This window comes from Rhipicephalus sanguineus, chromosome 10 (assembly GCF_013339695.2).
Source record: "Rhipicephalus sanguineus isolate Rsan-2018 chromosome 10, BIME_Rsan_1.4, whole genome shotgun sequence".
NCBI classification, from domain to species: Eukaryota; Metazoa; Arthropoda; class Arachnida; order Ixodida; family Ixodidae; genus Rhipicephalus; species Rhipicephalus sanguineus.
In genome coordinates this window covers 4,602,100-4,629,340 of record NC_051185.1, presented here as the reverse complement: position 1 = coordinate 4,629,340, position 27,241 = coordinate 4,602,100, and the positions used below count along the sequence as shown (strand labels likewise).

The following is a 27,241-nucleotide window of genomic DNA, read 5'->3' as shown; positions in this document are numbered from 1 at the left end:
AAGCGAGGAATACCCCTGTTGAAAGCTCGAGAGTACGGAGCGGAGTAACTGGCGTTAATTTGCAAGTAGAAAAGAGAGAGGGAGTTCCGCCGAACAACGCGTAGTATTGAAGTCGAGGTTTTGACGGAAGCCCGTCTGGTCTGGAAGTAACATAAAAACTAAAAGGGACACCGAACACATGAACGAGAGTACGAAAAAAGACGGTTCGGCTCCCCTGACAGGAGCCTTGTTCACAATGAAAAAAAGAAAACTGTTCTCCTATCGGGGAGCCGAAACGTATTTTCGTACTCTTGTTTTCATGGTCGGTGTCCCTCTGATTTTTATTTTTATAACGCATATAATATTGGGCGAAAATCACACACGATAGTCGCGGACAGCGCCAAACGTGGTGGGAATCTCGAAGAACGTACACGCGTGACGGGCGCGCTGCCGGAATGGGCGAGGAAGGCCAAGATGGACGAAGCAAACGCGTACGAGTGACGCAGAGCCGAGGAACGCCTGGCCAGCTGAAGCCTCGTGGTCTTTCCCGACATCCGCGAAGTGTAGATAGGGTAAAAGGGCTTTCGTAAGTGATTCTTAAGGAAGGAAGAGAAGGTAATATAAAAGGTAGTTCGAGTGCTGGGGTTGCTGCCTCGCCTCAAAGGGAGGGCGACGGGAGTTGAGGTACAAGGACCCCGAAAGTGAGGAGAACCAATACGCATCGATAATAGAGCACAGATTCTTCGTGGTGATGCTAATGGGCACGTGACTCTTGCTGTAGGTACTGTGTTCGATTCTCAGCTGCCCTCACCGGTTTTTCTGATGGGGAGAGCGGTGCCCCGGCCTGGCGCTCGGTATCTCGAGAAGGTGGCCTCTCCTTCCCGCTTTTTCGTTGCGGGCTACGTGCGGTGCTAAGTATAGACCCAACATGCCACGTAGTAGTTCAACCCTCGCCCTGCCTTCCCGCAAGCTCTCCTTTTGTGTCTTTCCTCCTCTCTGCCTTCTTTTCATCCCCTTTCCCCGTGTGTGTACCGGTTGAGGTGTCCTCTTCGAGAGACAGTTATCGTGCCCACCAAACCCCACTTCTTATTTCTGAACAGAATCACCTATATATGGGAATTGTGGGTGTGCTTCAGGGAAACACGGAAAGCGTAGACGTTCGTAATCGGGCCACATGCGAGCGTTAACTTGGGGTGATTATATACAATATAACGGCAATGCCCGTGGACTTCTGTTGGCGCGTTCCACGGTGGGGTAGAGTGCAACCTTGTGGCTCACCATGAACGAGCCTGTCGCGGAACAGCCTTCGCTGGCACCCATCAACGGCGAACCGCCGCCAAACCGTGCGTGACCTCTGCGGCACACATCGCAGACGGCGAAGCCCGCAATTACCGTTACTTCGCATGCTCAACGTGAAAACAAACCAATGTTCGCTTTGCATATGTCCCGTCGGAGGTACAAGGGCCAATCGTTGGGGGGGAGGCCGACTACACTGTGAAACGAATGCAAATTGGCCGAACACGTGCGCATTTGCTCCGCGTCTCTCTCCTGCACGAGGAGTCCGCGGCGCTCCGTCACGAAGCCGCGGTGGATGGAGCCTTGTTTTCTTCCAGTTACAAAGACCGCACGAGCCGCGTCTTCTTGATCCCTCTCTTTCCCCCTGACCGCGTCGTCTTTTCTCGCTCGCTGTTGTGTACGCGCCCGGGCCTCATTCCGCCTGAAAGGCCCTTTTATTGCGTCTTCATGAAACGGCGCGCCGCATGCTGCACTACTACTGCTGCTACTACAGACGCCACACAGCGACCCACTTGCGATAGCTAATACGTGCCGCGGCCAGAAGAAGGAATTTACACGGGCATGGCTATCACGCGGATAAGTGAGACGCCAAGCAAGCACGGTAAGAAGGCACGCGTGCCAATGACGCAAAGCGTTGTTGGTTGTCGTTTCTCCGTAGACTTGATAACGTAACGTTTTTGCGGGCTACCGGAGCCATCGACGGCGGTGGCAGAGCTGGTAGCCACAGGCGCGCACACGGGGAGGGAGGCAAGGGGGGCGGCTACCCCCTAGTCAACTTCGTTCCCCCTGAAAGTCGGAGACCAATGGCATGCCTTTGGGAGAAGGACGTCATCACTACATTTTCATCTCGGCATCCATTAAGGATTTGCGCACGCCTATACTGGTAGCGGCTGTGAGTGAAGTACTGTGAGTTAACGATTATCTCTGGCTATGCTTTACACGAGCAGTTAAATAAAGCGCCTTAGTCACTCTGTTAGCCTTTGTGGGTCTTTGATTAGGTTCTGCATCATCAGTTGTCGCTACTAGCATCGCCCATCACGTGTACTTTTCCAGTAACCCGTAAAAACGTAAACGGAAAGAACTGTACAGATAAACTAAAACCGTGACTCGTCTAAACACGAGAATGCCACACTGCCCGTTCCAAGTCTTGCAATCTAGAAACCTTTTTGCATTCACCGACAACGGGAGAGACGTTGAGTTTGACACAGAAAGCGAGAGCGCCTACTTCTTTGTCGCCTATACTGTACCACAGAATACCGTTCCGTTTGCTCCTTGTCATGCATCGTGCCACCGGCCAACACAGCCTACACTGTAAAAAAAAAAAAAAAGGTCATTCGTCACGGTAAAATATTTTGATAATTTGTGGTTGTATAATCTGACAAAAATTTGGAGGCACAAAGGAACAAGGACAAGAAATGACAGGACTGTCCTTGTTCCTTTGTGCCTCCAAATTTTTGTCAGACCATGCACCAACTAGCCCAAGAACGCGTTTTAGTCAGTGGTTGTATAATTCTCCGTAATTTAGAAACGGTCTTGTTGACAAGTAGCTTGGAAACCAGAAAACAAAATGCGACTGCCTCCGTATTTTTACGTGTAAACTGGCGTATGTGTTATAGTATTATTACGTATAGAATATCCGTAAAACGTCAAACACAACTTTGAGTAATATTCCACTGAGTTGCGCCACATTTTTAAACGGAGGAGCTGTCTTTGTTTTCACGTACGTATTATTTGTCACAGCACGGAAATATATTACAGTACAACATTTACACACAAAAATACAAAGGCGGTTGTATTTCGTTTTCATGTTTCTATTGTACCTTGTAACTTCTCACAAATTGTCACATATTTTGCCGTAAAGCATGAATCGTTCTATTCGAGTCTTACGTGTCGAACTGTAACGTTACGCGTAGAACAATAGTAAAACGTCAAACAAAAGCTTTCTTCCAATCATTTTACGATAAGCTTCGCAATATTTTATGAAACGGACAAGTTGACTTTGTTTTCAAGTATTTTACAATGCAACTTTTAGACGTAAAAATACAAAGGCGCTTGTATATTTCTTTTTTTGTTGTTTCTAGTGTACAAGCTATCGGTCAACGGAAAGACCGTTTATAGTTTACGGAGAAGTATTTGGTCACAAATTACCAGAATATTTTGCCGTAAAGCATGAGATTTTTTTTTTCAGTGTAGCGCTGTCCATGTGGGGGGGCCCTGACGTATTTCGAAATGGCCGGTCACGGAGGACCGATACGTAATCCGTATACATTACACGTATTACGGTATAGGCCCGATGTTTTGATGTAAGACAAGCTCAAGTTTCGGGCCCTGGTTTGCCGGGGTGCTTAAACATTTGCCGATAGGACAGTTCTGCATTGTTTAGCATGCAGGTTTCATCAACCGCTTATTGAGTGTTCGCTGTGCCCTGCGTTCCTGTTTGCCCTTCGCTTCATTCGGGGAACGGAAACGTCTTGTATTCGCTTGTCGCCACCGCAGCCGTCTTCTTCGATCTACTGGCAACTGTGTGCTTTGCACCGAAGCTGGCACCGCGTGGCGCTTTTTTTTTTTTCCTTTCTTTCGCTCTCTTTTTTGTGAGCGAAAAACGCTACGCGCGGGAAGGGACCATAGCGCGGGGTACGCGTTGGCGCCGTCGCGAGAGCACCCGCACCATGCCTGCACGAAAAAAATACAGCGCCAGTGCGGCGGTTCCGCGCTGCTAGGATCGTTGTTCCGCTCCGCGTTTTCCGGTTTGCCAGACAACGTAAATTTGTGCGACTACTGCAATAAGAAAGATTGTTGTGTAACCTTTGGGTGTTGCTTTGTTCATTTTAAACACCTCATGGTGACAGTGTGAAGCGAAAGGTGGGCGGTAGTATGTCTTTTCATCGAAAGGTTTCAATGCGCGCATCGACTCTGTCGACATGCGCGTGCTTATGAGGGCAGGGCCACCTGGTGGCAGCGGAAGAAACTATAAGACATTACTGCGTTCTGAGCTCAGATTGGCGCACGCGGCGCGGCACGTGAGGTTTTTTTTTTTCGTTTTTTTGTTACAACGGGGGAAAAAAGTCAGCTCCGCCCACAACCATCGCTGACTACACCGCCAATTTTCGTGACTTGAAGCATTTCTCAAGTGTTTCAGAGAGTCGACTTACAGAACCATACAGACACATTTGGGTTGCTAGTTTTAAGTTGGAAACTTTCAATATTAGGTGTGTGTGTGTCTCTCTCTCCTTGTCAGTTGTCTTCGCGCCTTTACTTCGAATCATACTGGTAAATTTCTTGAGGGATTCTGGCATCACTGTTCAGCTAAAGTTATTGTCTTATGTAGCCACAACAAACCTTTTACTCTTATTTTGCATAGTATTTACATTAGCCGAGAAAATGTACTTACGGTTCGAGCGGAAACGAGCTAGCACGACTGCATTTCACGTGTGAAGGGCAGGCCCGCCCAGTTCTCTGGGCGGAGATCACATTTTTTCTTGGGTTGTAACCAAGTGCAGTACACTGCTACTTCGAGCAGGAACACTACGCAGCTACATGATTTCCTTATGGGTTGTATTGGGTGCGTATCAGATTGACGCTCGCACCTCAACGGCCAAGTCCATCGTAGTCAGGGGCATAATCTTGTGCCTGGGTAGCGTATTTCATGGGGTTAGGCGGTCTTTAAACATTGCATCACAGCACAACCATCAGATGACGTGAGTGCATGAGTCCACGGAGGTTTGGAAACGGAGCGGGCTTATTCACAACTTCACATTAAATGAGCAGCGTTTTCGTCAAATGCAACTGTTACATTTTGCTTATAATTGTAGTCATACGCTGGTGCATATATAAAGCTTGTGCTGACAAAAATTGCCATGCTTTCACTGCAAGCAGTTTATCTCAAATATTAACCGCACCACAGTTTGTCAGATTTCCCACTAATGCCAAGCATACATTACGCTTTTTTCTTGCAAAGGATCTTTTCGAATAAGAAAGCTCCATCTTTATTTAACTTAACAGCAATAAACTATTTCTCCATGTGTTACAATTTGTGCTTTCATAGAGTGCATGTGTGTGGTACACTCCTGAACACCTATGCAATTTAGTCGCATCAACATTGTAGTACACATTTTCTTTTCAGTGACACGTCCACAGTAGATTTTGTCCTAACGCAATGCATGTCTACCATTGTGACATGTACTTTAAATGTAACTACCAGATACAGATTGTGGGTGAAGAGTGTGGGTGTAGGCCAGTCGGTGATTAATGCATTAGCAAAGGTAAACGGCAAACCACACGCAACACGGAGACAACACGAAGCAGTGTGTAACTTGCATGGCTGATTGCATACCTCTATTACATTTTCATTAAACATCTAGCACATTTTCATGAATGTGTTGAATAGTGCCCTAATTAATGCTCCTTCATTCCAGATTTATCTGGTAAGGATTTCGTCTTGCATGTATTTCCTGTTTTGTCAGTCTGTACGTGGGTTAAGCTGCCCAGTATATATTTTTTTTCTTTAAGAATTGTTTGAGCTCTTCACATTCTCATGGAAGCACATACAGAAGCCATCATTATAGTATTAGCTGTCATCCAGGAAGATGGATTTCAACTCGGCTAACAGTTCTTGCCCCTGATGCTAGAAATCTGAAGAATCAGCCTCATTTCTTGTTCATTTATATTACGTTTGTTGCTAAGAAACTTCTTTTGTATGTGAACAGACAGCATTAATGCATTGGATTCTTTATTTCCAGTATGTTTTAACTCATGAATAGCGGCCGAATAAGTGTGAACACTTTCGTGTGCGCACAGAATTGTTTGTGCATGTGCCTTTGTCTCTACTCAATTCTCTGCTTGCAGACCAGATGCACCCTTTAACTTCTATTAATTTCTCATTTTTTTCTTTTTCTTCAAAAGGTTGCCCTTAGGTATAACATAACTAGTTGCACAACAGCACAAGATTCACGTCCATTGTACAGATAGAAGCAGAACAAATGGGGCACATTTTTTAAACGATACATTAATTGAGCAGGAAGAAAAATGAGGGAGCTGAGTATGTGTTGCCTGCAAGTGGCCAGAAATTCGGAAATGACATGCTTTTGCCCTTGAACTATCATCTGTTGTCATCATCAAATTTCCCTTCCTTTTTTATACTTTTGATTGGGTGCCAGAAGATGGGTCAAGAAAGACGCACTTCCCTCTCCCACCTTTTGTTTCATTTCATGACGGTGAATGTTACATAGCGTGTTGTGCTTTTCTGCAGATCTCGGACATCACATTCACTCAGAACAACGAGAACCTAACTGCCAAGGATGCTCTCCTTCGTTGGGCTCAGCGAACTACCGACCGGTATCCGGGCGTCAAGGTGCGGGACTTCACCACCAGCTGGCGCGATGGACTGGCCTTCAATGCAATCATTCACCGAAATCGGTGAGGCTTGTTTTGTTTTGTTGGGTATGCCTGTGATTGTTTTGCAAATATGAAAGTCGCTTTTTTTAACTTTCCATCATTCAACATATAATCCCAGAATCTGGCTAGTACAACTTACTTTGCCTGCACCTGTCTTGAGGATTACTCTGATGTATTTAATTTTCGCCAACATTAGCAGCAAGTTGCTCGCACAGTGCACAGTTACCATACTATCCTTGCTGAAGTGTACTGTCAGGGTGTCTACCCACCGTGAAAACCGGGAATTCTCAGGGGTTTTGGATAGTCCGGAAATACTCAGGGATAACTTGAGGAAACTGTGCTCCCAGGAATCAGGGAAAATCCACAGTAACTTTTTTGAAAGGGAACGAAAGTCGCGGTAACGCTGGCTCGAGATTTTGTGAACACATTTTTCAAATCGAACGGCCGCTGCGGCAGCGTGGAAGGGGCGCACCTCGATGCTCTCCTCGCCTTCGGAGCGGGGGAGTGGGAGAGAATCTGGCTAAAGTTCTGTTTCGCTCAGAGAATTCTAGCAAAAACACTTGACCAGAACCTGGAAAACTCGGAATTTGGAAATGTCAACTCTGTAGACACCCTGGTACTGCTTTCAGTATTAAGCACACTTCAGGTAGTGTACGTATTCAAGCTGTTATATAGCAGCCTGCCTGGCATGTGATATGTAATTGTTATGCAGCAACATGCGTGGCACGAGAAGAATAATTGCCAATATTGTCACTGCATGACACTATTGGCAATATTGGTGTGACAGTTTTGGCAATTATTTTTCTTTTTACTTTTAAGATTCTTGTTTCTTGAGTGGGCATTAATACAGTCATACACTCAAGGTTACAATACACTGTTACTGTCTTTTTCATTGCCATTAGGGGCATATGGCCTGCTTTCCTCTGTTTGTGCATAGTATTTGCGTGTTCACAAACTTTGGTGACCGTTCTTATGCAGACCCGACCTCGTGGACTTTCGTTCGTGCCGGACACGAACAGTCCGCGAGAACCTTGAGGTGGCCTTTTCAGTGGCCGAGCGAGAGCTCGGTGTTACAAGACTGCTTGACCCTGAAGGTGAGCTTTCCATTGGCCCTTCCCCTGCTCCGGATTTGTCAACCAGGGCCAACTTTTAGAGTTATGGATACACATATCATACACTACTGAAGAATTGTTTTCCAAACTGCCTACTAGCTTTGAGCGACCCTTTTGGCTTTGAAGGACTGCATGTGTTGTTGTCCCCAGAATATGCATGTGGCATTTATGCCAGGGCCTCATTCAATACCTATACTTGTTAGATTGAAGCATAATCGCGAGGTGGGCTAGTTGGTAGGTGTTCATCGTGGAATAACTAACAGTGCAGTAGATTTATGCTACAGACAGCATTTCTTTATAATACAGACAGCATTCCGTATTCAGTATACGGACAGTATTCCATCAGTATTTTAACTGAGTTAGAATACGGACATATTTATTCCTTTGTGTCCTTTTCTTTTACTGTCCGTAATCTAACTCTCTTGTGCTGTTAGTTATTCCACGTTGTTATATTGGTAGAGCAGGAAATAAAAGCTAGAACGTTGTACATATTTAGCGTAAAGGGCACACTCTGCAAGGAAGAAGCAGTGCTGTGGCAGTCAAAATAAGGCAAAAAGCGGCTTTGTGGATTGTTTGCGTTTTTGTGGAACCAAACAAAGGGAACTTGCCTAGCCCTTGGTACATAGTCGTGGAGCACTTCTCACATAGTGTCAAGCAAGAAGGATGAAAAGAACTCAAGTTAATTCATTGTGTTGCAGATGTGGACACACCTCAGCCCGATGAAAAGTCCCTCATCACGTATATCTCCTCGCTGTATGACGTGTTCCCTGAGCCAGCGAGCCACCACCCATTTGCGGAAGACGAGAAGCTGCGCAAGGCGGAAGAGTACAGAGACCTCTCGAGCAACCTGCACATGTGGCTCCGTCAGAGTACGACACTGTTGCAGAGCCGCAGCTTCCCACCCACGCTCTCTGAGGTGAAGCAGCTGCAGACGGAGAATGCGCGCTTCCGCCAAGAGGAGGTGCCTCCGCGGCTGCAGGACAAGCAGCGGCTGACCAAGCTGTGGCGCGACGAAGTGCACTCGTTGGTGCGGGAGCAGCGGCTGCACGTGGATGCGGAGCTTACACCCGACAACCTCGAGGCATCCTGGCAGCGCATGCTGACGGCACACGCCGAACGGGAGCGTGCTCTAAAGGATGAAGCAGTACGGCTGGAGAAACTGCAGAGACTTGCTGAAAAGGTATGGCGACAATGCCTAATGTAGGGTCTGATGCCCTTCTAATAAGAAGGTGTAGCATTACAGCATGTGCGTATGTTCTGCACATGCAGGAGTATCAAATGAGAAGCACACACTTCCTCTTACCTGCCGTAGGCATGTGCAGAGCACCATTATGATAAACATATTCCATAGTAAACCCTCCTTCATGGCACTTTGACATGAGTAATTTGTTAGCATCATGGTTGCTAGTTTCAAAATTGCTGTTGTTTCAAAAAGGAACCATTGAAGCCGTATATTTGCAAATTACTGAGTGGTGGTTCATGTTTGAGCATCGCCATTGTCAAGATTATGGATGATGCTGTTCCAAATAATGTGATTTGTATAGGACATATGGCAGTGTGAAATGTTCACATTTTTCAGCAGGGTCAATGCCTACGTTGGTGCTGTAAATAACATTATTGTTCCTCCCATGACAGGTTCATCGTGAGGCCAAGAACTGTGACGCCCGCCTGGACGACGTGGAGAGGCGCATATCGGACGAGGAGCCACGGCTTGGGCGGCTGCACCCGGCCGACGCCAAGCGCGTCTGTGACCAGGTGGACCGTGACTTGCGCCATATTGAGGACACCCTCAAGGCTCTTTTCCGAGATGTGCAGCTGCTTTTTGATGGCCGTTACCACCGGGCTTCAGAGCTGCACAAGCTGTAAGCTTTCCTTCTGTTTCATCTTTTTTCCAAATGTCAACTTTTCAGATGAAAGCTTTCACATAGGGGACTGATGGCTTTGCAGATTATCAGCCCAATCTTACCTTCTGCTGCTTAATACTTACAGGAGCTGCTGAAAACATATTTGGTCAATTTTCTTTCGGGTTCTTGTGGGTGGATATTATAATTAAGTTGTGATCTTGATCCGGGATAAGCTCCTTACTGACCGAGTAGTGTTCCTGCATTGGCTGTCCCATTTTCTAGGACAGGCAGTACCTGCCATGTGGGTTCTTACAGTTGCAACAACCTAATTCTTCTTAATGTCAAATTGGAGATGTGTGTCAGTGTCTTATATTCATCTCTCTAACTGCTGTGCAGAAAACACAAAGAAAAGCTACATTTTATCTCGTTTCTCTCCGATTGATCCTTTATAAATCACCCTTGTAGATATTGGTAATTGCTTCAATAATTGGTTAATAAAGGGAAGGGCATGCCCTTGGTACATGAGGGCACATGCGGAAGAGTTGTGCCATTAATTTTGTCACGTCCACTCCCACTTGTTTATCAGTTAGTTCACCACAGAAGTCTAGAATATGGCTCCGGCTGATCAGCATTGAGCTGTTGTGAAGGGATCAGCAGGCATTCCTCTCTCCTGTGCACTCAGGGTCCAGAAATTGCACCAGCGCTGGTCCGACCTCCGGTTGGCATACCAGCAGCGGCTGCTGGCGCCGCTCTCGAGCAAGCAGTACAAGCTGGAGGAGCGCAAGGTGACCAAGCAACGACAGGTGATCTCCGAGAGCCGACTGGTGGAGACGCACGAGTACCTCAAGTTCCTCCAGAGTTGCCTCGACTGGGTGCAGGAGAAGCTGCGCCAGCTCGAGACTGTCGAGTGGGGCTGCGAGGTGCCCGCGGTACAGGCGGCCCTAGACCGGCACCAGGCCGACCACCGGCTCATTGACCAATTCCAGAAAAATGTGGACATGTGCATCTCTAGGCAGGGACACTTCGAAGAAGGCAGCGAGGAGCGGGCGCAGTACCAGAAGCAGCTGGCGCAGCTGGAGCGCGGCTTTTCCGAGCTGCTGGTGCTGTCCAACAAGCGGCTCAGTGACCTGGATGCACTGCTCGAGTTCGCCCAGTCGGCAGCAGCTGAACTGCGCTGGCTGCAGGTAAGGTTGTTTTTTTATGTTCCATTTTTGCTGAACCAGCTGAGCAATAAAAGAGGAGCAATCTCCACACCTAAGTCAAGAAACAGACTCCCTTAAGCCTTTCATATGCTAATTACATGTTTGCCTACATTGCAAGCTCACACCTTTTCTTCTAGGCATGCTGTTGACGTTGTGATTCCAGCTAAATTCTTCACTCTTCGTCTTGCAGCCATGCAATTTACAAATGACCAACTTATAAAGCCTTCAGCATTTCAGCGCGTGGTTTGGTGTAGCCAGATAAGGTATCTTTCTATTTTTTGCTGCATTTTCACAATTTCCTTCGGTTTTCGAAAAATTGCCCACCAATATAACAACCATAAAAAAGTGTGTCGAGAGGAAATTCTAACACCTGCCCAAACAAGGTGTCCCTTTAGTACTGGCATTTGTGTGTGGTGCAGATGCGTACAAAGCATCACAGTGAATGTGCTTGGAATGCTCTACACAGAGCAATGCTTAGCAGGGCTTCATTTGGTTAAACTGATGAACTGGTCAAATATGCTCACTGCGTTTCTTCTGTCACATTTTCTTTCGTCTTACGAGAGACATTTTGACAATGTGGACGTGGTACTGGAGAAAATGAATTGAGAAATGTCTCTACGTTGACTCAAGTGACATCAAGGATGATGATGATGTGGTCACAGTCAACTTTTTCAGTTGCATTTGTATTTTTAGTAAAGATATGAAAGACAAAAAATTTGCAGATATCTTTAGTGCTTTGGAAAATTGCAAAATAAATTTTCACTAAATAATCCGCCCTTGCCCCCAACACCTTCAGCCTTGTGCTCTTTTGGACAGTTTGATGGTCTCGTAAATGTGAACACTAGCGCCGCACGTTTCTTGTGTTACATGCCAGAGTTCATCTTTAATGTTATTTCTAAAGTGGCAAATACTGCAGTGTTCAAGGAAAACACTTGAATGCACGTGCAAGCTTTGAAAAAGGGAATAAGGCAGCTTGTAATACTGCCAGAAGCAGAGCCAGCTCAGAGCTATCTAATCTAATGTCAAAGGGCTGCAGTAGCCTGTGGGAAAAAAAAGAAGAAAAAAAAACGAAGAAAAAAAACGTACCAGTAAAAAATGAATGATGACAGTGTATAATTTCACCGAGGCCCACTTGGGTTACTCATTGTGAGAAATAATTTTTTCTTTCTCCACAAATTGTGAGCAGTGTCTGAAATGGTTCGATCCTTTCTCATGAACATACTAAGGCTTTTGCGACCTTGCAAAGTTGTAACCCAGTTTTAACCAAAGCTGTTCTTTTCAAACAGCTGCAATAAGTGACAATTGTCTATAGTTCATTCATACATCGAAAACACTGCCTGTATATGACAGATCTGTTTTAACCTTTTGCAAAGGCATTTTGCAGAGGCATGAGAAGCACACTGCTTCAATGTTGCCAGCTCTCATTTAGCTTTTACAAGAAATACACTGCTGCCATTACCTAAAAACGACAGGCAGACCCACATAGTGCTACCAACTTCCTTTTGAATTTTTGTTCTTTGCTTGAGTGGCACACACTTGAAACAGGCCGCATAAAGTTTTCAAATTGTTGATCACCGTTTGCATTGTGTAGTAGTGTTTAAATAGTAGTGTTTTTGTGTAGGCGCGAAAATCTTCGCTTTCTTCGTTGTTTTTTTTCCTTGTTCCTTTTTGTCGCTAGTTGTGGCTAGGATAAGCGGTCATTAATGGTACATTAATCTGGGGCTGGTGCAGGAGCGGCAGCAGCCAGAAGTCATGCGTGACTGGAGCAGTCCAACGCTGAATCTGGTCGATCTGGAGCAGCATCAGGGAACACTGACAGCCGAAGTCGAGGCACGTGAATCGACTTTCAACGCAACGTTGGACCTGGGATCGTCCCTCGTGCGTCAGCAGCACCCGGCTGCGCGTGCCATCGAGGCCCAGCTTAGCGCACTGCAGGCACAGTGGGCTTGGCTGCTCGAGCTGCTGCGTGCCCTGGAGGCCCACCTGCGACACGCCGCGCACTACCACCAGGTATGCCAGCGCGCTTGAATCCACGTCTCCTGTTCAGGAGACGTGGACTAAGGGGAAACAACAAATCAGTTTAGACTGATAAATTGCTCTTTGATAGCTCTACTGTGCATCACAGGTCCATTATTAGAACAGAAAATAAAATGAAGGCCAATGTTTCACATGTTTAGGAATTTTGCGCCAATACTTCGGCACATAAATGTCAATGTGACGTCATGCATTTGTCTGTTCGTAATTTGGCCACATTGACTCAATAAAATCTTCTGGAGCTTGCTATGCTGAGTCACTGGTTCCCTAAGAATACAATGCAATTAATTTTTGCCTGTAAAGGATTACGCAAGCTCTAGCAGATACCGTCAATATCTGTGATGTCACGGTAAACTTGGTAACGTCAAGGCAGCCGTGCCATCTGCGTTTATTTTTTCAGCATTCTCTCACTTCGTGAGCATATTGTTGCAGCAAGAAAGGTTCTTTGCTATTGTGGGAGGGTAGCTTACTAATACGCGAAAAATAATTTTTCTTCACGTGGTAAAAAAGACAGGGCGCAAACACGGACACAAGAGAGAAGTGAAGATGCCACAAACGCCAGCAGCGTTTGTGGCGTCTTGACTTCTCTCTTGTATCCATGTTTGCACGCCCTGTCTATTTAACATGAATACCTACCAACTAGCTCAGATCTCTGTTATTATAAAATTGTTCACTAGTTTTAATGTTCCTATAATCAGATAACAAACAATAAAAATCAGTTGACCTGTATTAGTGAACTGCACTCTTGCCTTGAGATCAGGCTCGGTAATCCAAGAAAGGTGAAAGAAAAGAAAGACACTAATGGTGGGCAGTGACACTGCCTTGAAGTCCCTGCGCCAGCCAGCGATGGTGTCACAGATGTTAATTGCATTCACTCATTCTTAGTTATTATTTTTATAGGTAAGAGTAGCCTACATTGTATTCTGCTGGAGCCAAAGATTGATAGAAACGACTTTCTTTTCCCTTTTTCTTGGTAAACTTTTTTTTTACCCCTTGTACTGGACTTATGATCACCAAACCAGAACTAGTTTTAAAGGATATTGCTCTATTAGCCTAAACTGTTGTTGTGTTTTTGTCTCCTAAACATTCATTCACTTGTTCCCATCTCTTCATCTTTGTAATTATCTGATTAAAATGGGGTGACGGAATCACTAACACAGCTTTGAATATTTGCATTCTTGTTGTGTCTTCGAACTTTCTATGATACATTTACAGTGAACTCCCGTTAAGACGAACTCGGTTAAGACGAATTCTCGCTTATACCGAACAACACAGGACAGATTGTTTGGTTCCCCATAGACTGAATGCAAAAAAAATTCGCTTAAGACGAACTGCCCAAGTGTACTCTTCTGTTAAGGCGAACTCTCGCGGTGGTCAACAACGCTGGCGATTCTGCGAAACGAACACTGCAGTCTTGGTTGGGCATTCAGGCGACGGAGAAAAAGCGAAGGAAATCGCGACGCGGAGGGCGCGAGATAAAGGAAAAGGAACAGTCAGCGGATAAAGCCGGCATCCCCCTCATCCCCAGCCTGTGGGTGGGGGAGGTGCGGGCTTTATCGGCAAATAAAGCAACAAAAAGAGTAGGGGGACTTACAACTTGGACCCCCAAGCCATTGTATTCCCCTCCTGTTCTTCAGTTTCCCAGCTGGAGTACAAAGGAGAACAGAAGAACACAAGAGCTTCGGGCCCCTCCGCCGTGGTCAGCGGGGCAAACGCAAGGGGAGTGGGGAAAAAAAAAAGAAAGCGACAACAGGAACAAAAATGGTCTGTGCATTACAATCGAGTACGAAACCGAAACCACGATCACGGCGCACTCCCGTCAGAGGGGTCAGGTGCATTGTCATCGACATCACACAATGGCGGCCGAGCACATTTATTTTGTGGTCAATTCGCGTTGGTTCGCATAGGACCTGTGTGCGTTGTATTTGTTCCCAGTGAAGTGAAAATTGTGATCAGCCATTTTGATTATGGAAGCGCACGACAAGGGAAGGCTATTTTGCACAGTGAATATAGCTGCGTTGTGTCTTTTTCGTGGCGAGGCTTGTGACCGTGGGATATCTGGAGCTGCACGTCGATCAGGAAAAAGTTAGTACGGGCTGAAAACGGGAAAATACTGGACCTCAAAGAAAACTTTGCAGACTTTCTTAAGCAACTCAGCGTATAATGACTTTGTCAAGGCAACAGCACGCGACCGAGGCCAATCCAGAAGTGATCTTAGAGCCAGCAAAACAGGCTCACAGATGAAAACGACCTGCCAGGACAATAAATTTTGCATTCTTTGAAGGAAAATTGTGCTTCTCTCTCTCTTTTTTTTTTTTTTTGTAATCGTCAACATAGGAGCGGGCTACAGTTTTATCATTAAAATGTGGTAGCATTATCTACATGAATTTTTTTTTTTTTTTTTGAACCCGCGAAATCGGGTGCTCGTACGATTCGTGTAAGTACTCTGCTTGAAGGCATAGTTTTATCTAGATGAGCCAAATAAATGCTTTTTCTTGTCTTTTTGCCGCCATTGTAGGTCTACTCCATTCAGTGTTTTCAAGTAACATATTTTGGATGCACTTGGCATGTTACCATGTCTCTTTTTAGGGGCACTTCTGATAAGCCGAACTCCTGATAAGACGAACAGATGACCGCGGTCCCTTCGAGTTCGTCTTAACGGGAGTCTACTGTAGTTAGGAATTGAGAGGAACTAATAACAAACTTGAACGGAGTCTCAATGTCACGATCTTCAAGACTAAGTATGGTTCCGACAAGTGAAATAGTTTTTTGTACTACTTTCGTTTCTCTTTAGCTTATCGATCAAACATTTCAGTTAAAAAAGCGAATAATTTCCTCTTTGCTTTCCGTGGCTTTGCTGTCTGTTTGCTTCATGCGTTTGTGACTAGCATGAATCAGGCTGTACCTTCCTCCTACTACGTTTCTTGATGTTCCTTTGGTCATGGCATGTGCAGTTCTTCAAGGAGGCTCGTGAGTGCGAGCAGTGGTTGCAGCGCGGAGAAGAACGACTCAACACGACTTTCAGCCGACCCAGCTTCTCGCTGGAAGAGGGTGAGCGGTTGCTGCAGCAGATGCAGGAGCTGCGCGAGGACTTGGCACGCTACGCGGGCATCGTCAACGCGTTGCTCGAGCGTTCTCGCCAGGTGCTGCCCCTCAAGCAGCGCCGCGCACCTTTGCCCCGTCCTCTGCGAGTTACCGCTGTGTGCAGCTACAGCCAGCTGAATGTGAGTGAGCAGCTACAGAGCGATGCTTTGAAGGAACCCTGAACTATGTTCGGACAATTTGTGTCCTTGGAGTACTGGTAGTATTGCCTCGAAAGCATGATGTCGAACTGAACCCAAACCCGATCGAAAAACTGTACCCAAACCGGAATTTTGGCCACAACTGAACCCAAACCTGAAGTGATAATCTTGGACTATGACTGCATACGAATTGAACCTGAACTAAATGAAGTATAATATCAGTTGTCAGTTCAGAACAAAGCAGTTAAACTTCAGGTGTGTTGCTGTTGTGGAAACTACCGTATTTTGGAACAAGCCCACGAAGAATTTCACTTCTGCAAAAAAAGGTTACCCACGGTTGAGTAAGCATGTAACCTTTGTGCAGCCTATCAATTTGCTGTCTTGATTTAGACAAAGCTTCATTATACAGCCTAACTTCGTTATAACGAAGTTCATTTGACATGAACATAGCTTTGTTATATAGGCGAATTGGTTATAAATGTGTATACGTAGAACTGTATAAATGGCAAGGCTATTCTTACTTTGCTTCCTTATAACCAATAATTCATTGTACCCATGATCATTAGGTTGAGGTTCGACTGTATCGCCAACATGTTTGTATTCCTTCAAAATGATATACAATGCAGTAGCCTTCAAGTAGAACTTTTTGCTGGGCTAGTTGGTGCATGTTTAACGAAAGGAATCAGGCGCAAAAGAGACGAACACAAGAAGTGACATGGACGAACGCCTTTTTTGATGGTTCGCTGACGAGCTCAAAGAAGCCTTCTGTATCAAAGGAAAGGGCGTCAACTGCGTCAGCGAACCATCAAAAGTGTTATACGAATGCGAAATCTCCTTTTTAGAAGCACTGGGTTAAAGTAACTTCTCGCATTAGGTGGTATACCGACCGCGCATGTCTGGAAGAGAAAAAATGTTTTTTATGGGTGGTTACGTGTGATCTGTTTGCATTTTTTGTTGCTGTTATCATTTATTCAATTGTTGCTCTTTCATATTCATGTTGTTTTGGCCTTATACACCACGTGTCATTGATCGCATGTCCTTTTTTGTTAAAGACACGTCACCACGTATAGTTTTATCGCTTTTAAGAACACCATGTGATTAGCGCTGTCGAAATGTGAGCCTATATGTATTCCCGTTTTCTTTGAATAAAATCAGTTGTCAGAGGCGTTCGTCCATGTCACTTCTTGTGTTCGTCTCTTTTGCGCCTGATTCCTTTCGTTAAACAGTAGCCTTCAACTCGACGAGCACTGCATTCCACACTAGTTGCATCTATGGTGTACTGCACTTCTTCAATGGTTAATTTCAATGCCACACGCTTGTCACACGACACGGTGCTCTTAAGATGGTAATGTTTACGAGTATTCCTGCTGTAGCTATTTTCCCCAAATTTTACCAATAGTAATGTAAAAATATCAATCGCCATTCCGGTATGCTAGTGTGCCAATTTTTTCCACCTCTTGACAAAAGTTGCAGACATGCCATACACTCAACATAACATGGGATCCGACACGTGACATGTCATTCGACATAATGTGTCGAAGACAAGGTTTAATGTGCCGAACTGGTTCTTGAACCAGTTTGTTGTCGAACTGGTTTGCAAACGAGTATAGATTTTTATTTTTCCAAACTGGAACAGAACCAGAGCAAAGTGAAGTGCATATTTATTTTGCTTTTCCAAGAAGCGCTTGGAAGCACTTATTGGAAAGATGCATTCACAGCCTGGTCACTGATGCTTGGAATGTTCAGACATTGTTACTCGGTTGCAGTAGGTGCTGGAGGCCTCCATGAGCCTTCTAAGAAGTGTCCCCTCGGATCTTTTCCGCTTGTTATTGCATACAGGCCTGGCACAAATGCAATTAGTAGTTGAATTGCACACCAAAATTAACATAAAATATATTAACGTTGAGCCTGTTAACTTTGTACAATTCCACACTTTTTTATTTTTTTATTTAAAAGTACCTTACAGGCCCCTAGAGGCATTGCATAAGGGGTGTAATGCAATAAAATGTTTAAAACACTTACAGTAATTTGAAAACAAAAGGAATGGATATAAATATTGTAGAGAAATGAGAACTAGAAAAAAAAAATGTTAGACAACCTATATGGGAATGTAAATTAACATTACATCAGATGATATGCAACAAAGAGAGGCAAGAAAAAAAATATGCTTTTGACAACAACAGCTCATTATACAATAAAATATGACACATTAAAATACAAACAGTATAATTACAGAACAAATGCGACATAACATGGCTATTACAAATAATTATTTAACGTAAAATTGCACATAAATAATAGTAAATGCAATGAAAAGAACAATGTAATGGATAGGGTATCTAGCATTATATTAACAAATGCGTTAGAACAGTATAAATTTATAAGTAGAGCTGTGCGAATAGCAAAATTTTGGGTGCGAAGCGAATTCGAATATTGAAGTGTGAGTGTGAATCGAATCGAATATTTTTCGAATATTTCTCGAATATTTTTCGAATACTTCAAAGCGAAATTGCAGTTAGAGAGGATTCCTAAGCATATTCTTATGAGATAGCAACATGAAAGTGTTTCTTTCCTCTAGGTTGATGAAGCACTGGAGGGGTGGTGTTTCGTAGTTTTCTTATCAAAAATGAGGCAATGTTGAGGCCGAATTTTATTTATGTACATGATTTGGTGCAACCAAGGTGTTGCCGACAACACTTTACACGGGATAGGCAAAGGTGCCATTTCCCCAGCCTCTCCTCCTCTTTAAACTTCTGTGGAAGCCCAACTGATGTGGTGGACAAGGGTGTGCTCCCTTCAAGTCCGGAGTTCTAAATCTGTCTCGTAGATGTCGATATATAGGAACATCTGAAATTTTGGATGCTAAAAAGCTTCGGCTTCCGATTTTTTGGACTTCCTGCCCAAGTTTCAGGTCCAAAACAGCATTAATTGAGCCCCCACCTCTGCCACATCTTTCATCTCCATGTTGGAACCAGCGATTTTTGAGTTAATACATTTGCGACCGTAGCAGAGCTTGAAAGGCAGCCTTGCTGCAATGCCGGGGTGTGATGAGGTGAAGCATACTGAAAATCTAGGGACCACTTCCAATCGGACGTTGACTGTGTCTTGGCAAAGTTCGACCGTAACAAAGCTTGAAAGACAGCTTTGCCGCAATACAGGGGTGTGGTGAGGTGAAGCATATAAAAAAATCTAGGGACCACTTCCAATTGGACGTTGACTGTGTATTGGCAAAATTCGACCGTAACGGAGAAAGGCAGCTTTGCCGCAATACGAGAGTGTAATAAGGTGAAGCATATTGAAAATTTGAAGGGGTCACTTTCAATCGGGCGTTGGCTATTTGTTTTGGGGAAGTTCGAATAGTTCGAATAGTAAAATTCCAGTGCAAATCGAATTGAATAGCAAACCCTATTCGAAAAATATTCGAAATTTCGAATATTCGCGCACCCCTATTTATAAGTATTATTCCAATAGTGACTGATTGTGATGGTGTCTTTTGACTTTTCATGACATTCCTGGCTTATTGTTCTGCTAGCTTACGCGAACACTTCTCGCAGCCTTCTGGCATTAAGTTTGGTTGCAGTGGCAAAATATGTATGCTCGACCGTTCACGTGCTGTGTGTTGTGCTTGTCCAGATGACGGTGGCTCGTGGTGAGCAGTGCTGGCTGCATGACAACACACAGAGGGACCGATGGAAGGTGGGTGATTTATGTATGTTTCACGTGTGTCACGACATCTGTGAGGAAGTGCTGCTGCTCACAGATTTCTGGAAAAAGTTTTTGCGTGACTAGTAGTAGTGGGTTGCTATGGCAGCCAATTAGAAATGTTGGCAGAATGACTTTATGCATCATGTAAGACACAGGGCCGGTCTCAGAAGTTGTCTTTTGCTCAGGAGGTCTATTTATAACCAGACCAGGAGAAAAAAGATATATTGGTGCCATCTTGAAATGGGCCATAGCTGACAAAAAGAACTTTGTTGCTTGTTCTGTATGTTGCGAAAATTTTTTATGCCTTTACCCGAATAAGGCAATTTTTTTTCTTTCTCCTTTGAGGGCAGGATTTGTGTTGTCACATCATCTGGCAAAAGCACAGTTATTACGTGATTACTAGAGACGTAATTTTAGGCAAATGCCTATTTTGTTACTTGCGCTCCTATCGTGCCATTTTGATCTATGAGCATGAATTGGAGGTTAAAGAGGGCTTTGATAGTGTTTCTATAGTGCCTATAAATGCCTATTTTTGGCATTTGTGCCTAAATGCTTACAAATGCCTATAAATGCCTATTTTCAAAATTGGCGCTTATATGAAACTATTTAGCCTCAAGTTTTGCTCCCGGGTGCAGTGTGAGACCATTATTCACGTTACCGCGCAACATTGACTGCTCGGAACTCTGTGGGTTTCAGTCTAGTCCTCTAGTTAAACCAACTCCCGGAAACAACCGCTAGCAGCAGGGAAGTGGGACACTCCAGCGAGCATTCGCCGCTGCGCTGACAGGGCGCGAGCGGCTGGTGAATGCGAACCCGCTGAGAGTCGTCAGCGAAAAAGAGAGTGAAGAGCAAAAAAGCAAGAAAAATGTGATGTGCACGCTGCTTTTGTTTTGCTTGTAATTTACTTTTTAAGGTGTACACTGCAGTAGTGTAGGCAGAAATAGTGTAGGCAGAAAAACTAACCAGAGAATAAGAATAGCGATCTAGGCGACTTGGCTTATGTTCATGGTGAAGGTGAGCAGCACGAAGCACAGAAGTGCCGAAATAGTGATAAGGGAAGACTGAGGAAGCAAAACCAGAGGGTTGCAACAATTGTTTAGTGTTTGAGCAGCTCTTGTGTGCTTTGGCGTGTCTGAACTGTTGTTACTGTTAGTATTGGTAGTGCCATTAGTGCTGCATGCTTTAACGAGTTCTCGGGGCAGGTGGCCAATGCCAAGGGACACGAAGGCCAGGTGCCGGGTGTCTGCTTCATGATCCCACCTCCCAACCCAGAGGCTATTGAACTGGCCGAGAGGTGAGTCATCTCCGAGGCAAGTGGCATGCCCAATGTAATTCTTGTCCCTCCTGTGCAGCCTCAAACGCAAATATGACCTCGTGGTGAAGCTGTGGACTAAGAAACAGCACAAGCTGCGGCTCAACATGATCTTTGCCACCATCAAGATTGTCAAGGCCTGGGACCTCAAGACGGTGAGTCTGGCACGGAAGTTGCTCGTGTGCTCGCTTGTCTGCTGAGACCTACAATTCATTGAACCTTGGTGGCTCTGTGCTGCGTTATCTGTTACAGCCTGCACTCTATAGCCTAAACAAAAATTGCAGCTGAAAATGCTTATACGCGAGCTAAAAACATCAATATTACTCTCGCGACTTTTTGCTACTTTTGGTGTGATTGGCAGGCTAAAAGACTGAAATGGGGTTCCTGGCACAAAGGAGTGTGTTTGTGTTTGCATGCTTCTGCTTTAAACAAACTTGCACTTGGCCGGTGAACTTTTGATTTTATGGCATTGTTCAAAACATTCAGTATTTTACATATGGTGATTTCAAGTTATGAATCTGAGTTGCATGACTTTTTCTAAGAATTTACACTTCTTTTAAAGGGGTCATGAAGCACCCCTTGGGCTGGTTGAAAAAACACATCCTGCGGAAAGCTGACACGGCTATGAACTGCTCTGCCAAATATTACAGTCGTGCGCGCCGCGTAATGGCCACAAGCGGAGCGCGAAGTTGCCGTTTCCCCAGGCACCCTCTTTTCAAACAGAGGCCGGTTCTCACTCTCATCGGTGGGCGGGGCGTCTGTCCGTTTACATCGCAAGAGACATAGCATGCTTATTGGCCGATAGCCGACGTAAATCGAGAGCGGCGTTCGGATCAGATGCGCTTCTTGCCGCAGGGTGCCGCCACTTGCCGGCGCCGCAGTCCTCAGTACACGGTAGCCGCACTCGCGCAAGCGAATCACAGCGGGAGAGCGATAGCGTTTCATGACGTGCGCTGACGTAACTTCTTTCCCCCATGCCATCCCTCCCTGTCTAGCTTCCAGTGCGCTCGTCGGCACGAGAAAAGAGAGAAAGCGCTGGGAGCGTGCGCCAAACCCCCGTAACTCCGCTGATTCTTGACGGATTCGAGAAATTTTTGCGGCAATCGATTCGAGAGGCAGTACACTCCGATACTGAGGTCATTAGATCATTACTTGGAAAAGTGGTTCATGACCCCTTTAACATCTTCAATGCGTTATTTAAAAAAAGTTTGTTTTTTTTGGCACAATAATGCACTGTTTGCCATGTTAATGTGATTGGGCATTTTTGTGGCAATATTGTTTTGCAATATTGAGCACCAGTTCACTGACATTGAAGGTAGAAAAAAGGGTCACTCATGCTTGATGCAAAACGGCTTGTAACGTCAGGTTTCCTGGCACTTTGTCTACTGTTCTCTTAATTGGCACTGAATGCTACAGTTCCGGGCTATGGAGCCAAGCCAACGAGAGTCCATAATTCGTGCACTCAATGAGGATGCTGAGAAGCTTCTCGCCGAAGGTGACCCTACCGACCCAGACATGCGACGTCTTCGCGAGGAGATTCGTCTCTGCAACAAGTTGTTCGAAGATCTCATGGCCAAGCTCCGTGAGGAGGAAGGTGAGGTGGCTGTTTTTAGTTCGACAGGCATTGTAAGTTCTGAACGAGAAAAAGCTGTTGCCCCTGTGATTTTTTTATTTTCTCACTGTATGTAGAATTTGGAATTTACATTGTTCTGATTATTGTACATGGTGCAATAATCAGAACAGTACTGGTAACAGTACACGCAAATACACTTTGAGGTATCACAGGTGCCTGCGCTGGTATCTTTTGAGGAGTTCAGTGCAACTCTGCCTCTCTTCCAGCCGAGAAGTCACCGGAGAGCCCGAGTCGCCGTTTTGCAGACCTCTCGGCTCGTCTTGAGAAACTGCTACAGGAGAAGGAGCGCACATTGAACTCGCGGACACAGGCACACATACCACGAGACGTCGACAGCCTTGATGCCCTCGTGGTGCAGCACAAGGTTGGTTGACTTCTCGTGCTTTCAGCCAAGTTTGGCTCAAGCTGAGAGTGAGCAGGGATAACTGTATGGGCGTGTCGTAGTGGCTGAAGGTCGCACTGCTAAGCTCGAGGATGCAGGTTTGATCCCTGGTCTTGTTTCGATGGAGGCGAAATGCAAGAACACCTATGTACCTGTAACTCTGGTTGTTCAGAAGTTATTCGAAGTCTCCCACTGTGTTGTGCCTCATAATCATATTGTGGTTTTGGCCTGTGAAGCGCCGGAGCTTAATATAATAGCCTTAATTCACTCTCTGAAACTGAAACTGTGACTGAGTGCCGTAAAAATGTCTCCAAATAATTAACCATTGCAAGCTCAAGCAAATGAGTTTTTCAGCCATGATAAGGGGCTCATTGGCTGCTGATTTCATCAGAAAAATGGGATGGAGAGTTTTTGTGCCAGTACTCTTTTAATCTTGCTGCCTTGCACGTGCATCTGTTGCAGGAGTTTGAAGAAGGCCTGCAGGATCTGGAGCCACAAGTGGCCGAGATGCGGGTGGCCTTCAAGCAAATGACCAAAAAGACGCCAACAACTCAGGATAGGCATGACGGTGTGGTGCGCCTCTGGGACCGCATCTGGAATCTCTCTCACCTCTACGTCGAGCGGCTCAAGGCCGTGGAGATTGCCAACCACGGCCTCTCGGAGGCAACCACATTTGTTTCATCCGTCGAAGAGCAGCTTGCCGCGCAGGGGCCAATGCCCGAAGAGCAGACTGCTTTGAGGCAGGTGCATGAAGATCTGGTTGCACTGCAGCTGGAGCTCCAGCAGCAGCAACCTCAGCTGGACCGGCTCGCAGAAGACGTGGCCAGTGTCCGAAAGGTGACGGAGCGCTCGCGTCCCAACGCCTATTCTCATCCGGATGTCCGTAAATTGGAGGATGACCTGCGAAAGGTTGTGCGCCGTTGGGACAACGCAGCCAACCAACTGGCTGAACGGTGAGTGTGCGCTGGGTTTCACAGTTCACAGGTTTACCTTTTTCGAGTGCTCTCATCCTGTCTTACTGTTGCAAAAGCACACTAAGAGCACCCTTCTCCATACAAAGCTCTGTAGTGTGCGAGCCAGAGATGCGTGCTTGGGCATTGCAGGTTGCGCAGTTGTGAAGCAGCCTCTGAGCTCCTGCGCGCCTACCGTAACAAGATGGACGAAGAGCGGAACTGGGCCAGCCAGGCGACGGTGCGAGTGAATGCAGTCAAGACAGCCCGACCCTCCGTGGACCGGCAGCAGGCTCTGGTGAGGTGGCCACTCGGGGTTTGTTTGTCGTGCAGTGCATGCTATTTTCTGTGGGGGGTAGTTAGTGGCACAGGGTATAGTTTGCTCATAGTGTGTTGGATTAAACGTGTCTGTGTTGCCTCAGGACCTGTACACTGAGGTCAGTGGCAGGCGGCCGCGCATTGAGGAGGTGAACGTGCTGGGAGGAAGGTTCACCCGGGAGGCCCAGGTTGGTGGCTTTCCTCCGCATGCTGCCGCCCGGGGACCACGCCACGGGGCCCTTGTCGTGTTTATTTTTTCCTTCACTTCCCTACCCGTTCCTCCCTGCAGCGGGCGGTGGCGGTGCATGATGCAGCTTGCCCGCCGGGGCCGCTTGCAATTTTTCCACGCGCTCCTCTCTCCAATGCACCACCTTGTGTGTCCTCCTCCTTTTTTTTGGCTTCAGTGTGCCGCTTGCTTTGTACAGCAGGAAACAGCCCGGCGGAGAGAGCGCTTCCTTGATGTGTTGCTCTTTGTGCTCTGGCAAAAAGCGTGTGTGTAAGGCCCGCCGCCGTGGAACAGAAGAAAGCGAGAGTGTGGCATCCCGTCGTCTGCATCGTGTGTGTGCTACCTAGAATAGGACGGCTTTTGGCTCTTGCCGCCTTGCGCCCTGCCGCCGCCTCCCTGCGTCGAAGCGCCTGCCCGAAGAACCTTGCACGGCCCTTGCCCTTGCCCCACCTGGCTTGCCCAACCAAAACAAAAACAAAAACGGCCCTTCCTGGTTAGCCTAAACGGATCCCTGGACCCCGTGGTGTGGCCTCGCTGCGGGTCTGCAGTCACTACGACGCCGTTCCCCCTCCTCGTCCTGTGGCAGATCTACGGCCTGCGGCTGCAGCGCTTTGCCGAGGGCCTCGAGCAAGACCACCCGAGCCTGGACGGCAGCCTGGCTGCGAAACGGCGCCGACTCGAGACGGGTGGGAGCGGTGCTGTGGCGGCTGAAGTGAATGAGCTCAACGCTCGCTACCTGGCCCTGGCTGAGGACCTGGCAAAAGCACTTGACCAGCAGGTGAGTTGTTTCCTTTCGTTTAGAATAATAGAAAGTTGAGCTGTTGGTAAGGATTCATCTTAAAAGAAGCTAGGCGTGCAAACGTAGACACAGGAGAAGAGATCAAGACGACACATAGCAGCAGATAAGATAGTAGACAAAAATTTGTGCATGTGCAGGTGTCTGCCACTGTAGGAGTCTATGCAAGAGGAAACTGTTCAGGCATATGATTTCATTTTTATGTAAGTTAATTGTCGGGGGGTTCACACATGCACTTTCACTGCTATCCATATGTACTGCGTATGATAGTAGTCCACATGTCCATACAATCCACATGTACTAATATTGATAGTAGTGGAAGCGCATATATTCTTTTTCACTGCTTTTCAGCTGATAGCTGGCATTTGTGTTGCCTTCTCCCGCGTCTGTGTTTGCACGCCTACCTTCTTTTAGGATGTTTCCTTTGATTATCTCCAATGGCTGGAACCAGTGTTTGCAGTTTTTAATGCTGACACTACACATGCACGAGTATGCTGGGCACTGTTGTATACATCTTCAAGATGGGACATGAGCCAGGCATGCCGATTAATTGTTTGCTTGGAATGCACAATGTGTGAAAGTGCTGTACTTGCTGAGAAGTGACCAGAACTGCCACTTACCCCCATATTCTCAAACAATCCTCGACTCGATGCTAGTCCTTCACGTGACCGAGTTGAGCACAGCGCTACTGCCCAACTGAAAATGATGCCGCGCTTCTCAAGAATTGCTGTAGATTATCACTCATATGCAGTGACTTGTTCTGCCTAGAGGCGGCGCTCCCATCGACTTTCTCAGGTCAAGGTGAAGCGTCGAATAGGGTCGTTCTTGAATACGGGGGTTAGACTTATGGCCGAGTACGGTAGTAGCAACATTGTGACATTGTGTTTTGCTAGATTAGGGTTGGAACTGTGCCAACTGTGCCAAATTATGCATTGAGTGGTCCTTAGAGCCATCCTGCTCCAACACGGCATTTTCTGTGGAAATTTGCACCATACTTGCACGAAACGATGCACAAAAAATAAGAAGCCCTCATCTATCGAGGTTTACTCACTAGCAGAACTGAAACCTAAAATTAAGAGGCCATCATTGTTATAATGTGCTAGGACAGGCCAGTGTGCTGTCTGCAGCAAAACAATGGGGTTACTCTTGCTATGACCCCTCTACGAGGGTTCTGCGATAGACCAGTGCGAAATTTATATGTTTATGAATTTATATAAAGGCGAAACTACCTGCATTTACTCAACAAAACGGTCACATTACACAATTAAAGCTAAAGTAAAATAATATGCAAAAAGTAAACACCACGAACCATTAGGACGCATTATTGTAATAAATCAGGTCGCTTCTATGTCATCTGAGCTTGCACATTTCCTATTGTAGATCACTGCTCTGGATTGCCTGCATGCTTACCGTTTTGATTTTAGAAGGGAAAAGAAAGCACTCCTCTGTTTATTCAATACATATGCACAGGGCTGTACACAGGAATTTTTTTCGGGGGGTGCTTGTGTGTACAGTGAACTCCCGTTAAGACGAACTCGGTTAAGACGAATTCTCGCTTATACCGAACAACACGGGACCATTTGTTTGGTTTCCCATAGACTCAATGCAAAAAAAATTCGCTTAAGACGAACCGCCCAACTGTACTCTTCTGTTAAGACGAACTTTCGCGATGATCAACAACGCTAGCGATTTTGCGAAACGAACACTGCAGTCTTGGTGGGGCATTCAGGCGACCGAGAAAAAGCAAAAAAGACGAAAAAAAGCACTTCCTGGAGCAAAGACGCGAAGCAAATCGCGACGCGGAGGGCACGATAAA

General features: G+C 46.0%; 1 protein-coding gene across 4 annotated transcripts in view; it reads left to right on the top strand.

Moving 5' to 3' along the window:
• Positions 1-27,241, top strand: part of LOC119406865 (microtubule-actin cross-linking factor 1) — a 252,161-nt gene that overhangs the window by 112,987 nt on the left and 111,933 nt on the right. For all 4 annotated transcript variants that reach the window (XM_049419656.1, XM_049419653.1, XM_049419654.1 and 1 more), the window contains 16 exons: positions 6,524-6,690; positions 7,648-7,763; positions 8,480-8,961; positions 9,417-9,643; positions 10,308-10,809; positions 12,559-12,837; positions 15,816-16,085; positions 19,737-19,799; positions 21,011-21,102; positions 21,161-21,275; positions 22,537-22,714; positions 22,960-23,117; positions 23,598-24,088; positions 24,239-24,383; positions 24,508-24,591; positions 25,216-25,407. In XM_049419656.1, the coding sequence (XP_049275613.1) occupies positions 6,524-6,690; positions 7,648-7,763; positions 8,480-8,961; positions 9,417-9,643; positions 10,308-10,809; positions 12,559-12,837; positions 15,816-16,085; positions 19,737-19,799; positions 21,011-21,102; positions 21,161-21,275; positions 22,537-22,714; positions 22,960-23,117; positions 23,598-24,088; positions 24,239-24,383; positions 24,508-24,591; positions 25,216-25,407 (3,561 nt within the window). The remainder of the gene's footprint in view (positions 1-6,523; positions 6,691-7,647; positions 7,764-8,479; positions 8,962-9,416; positions 9,644-10,307; positions 10,810-12,558; positions 12,838-15,815; positions 16,086-19,736; positions 19,800-21,010; positions 21,103-21,160; positions 21,276-22,536; positions 22,715-22,959; positions 23,118-23,597; positions 24,089-24,238; positions 24,384-24,507; positions 24,592-25,215; positions 25,408-27,241) is intronic.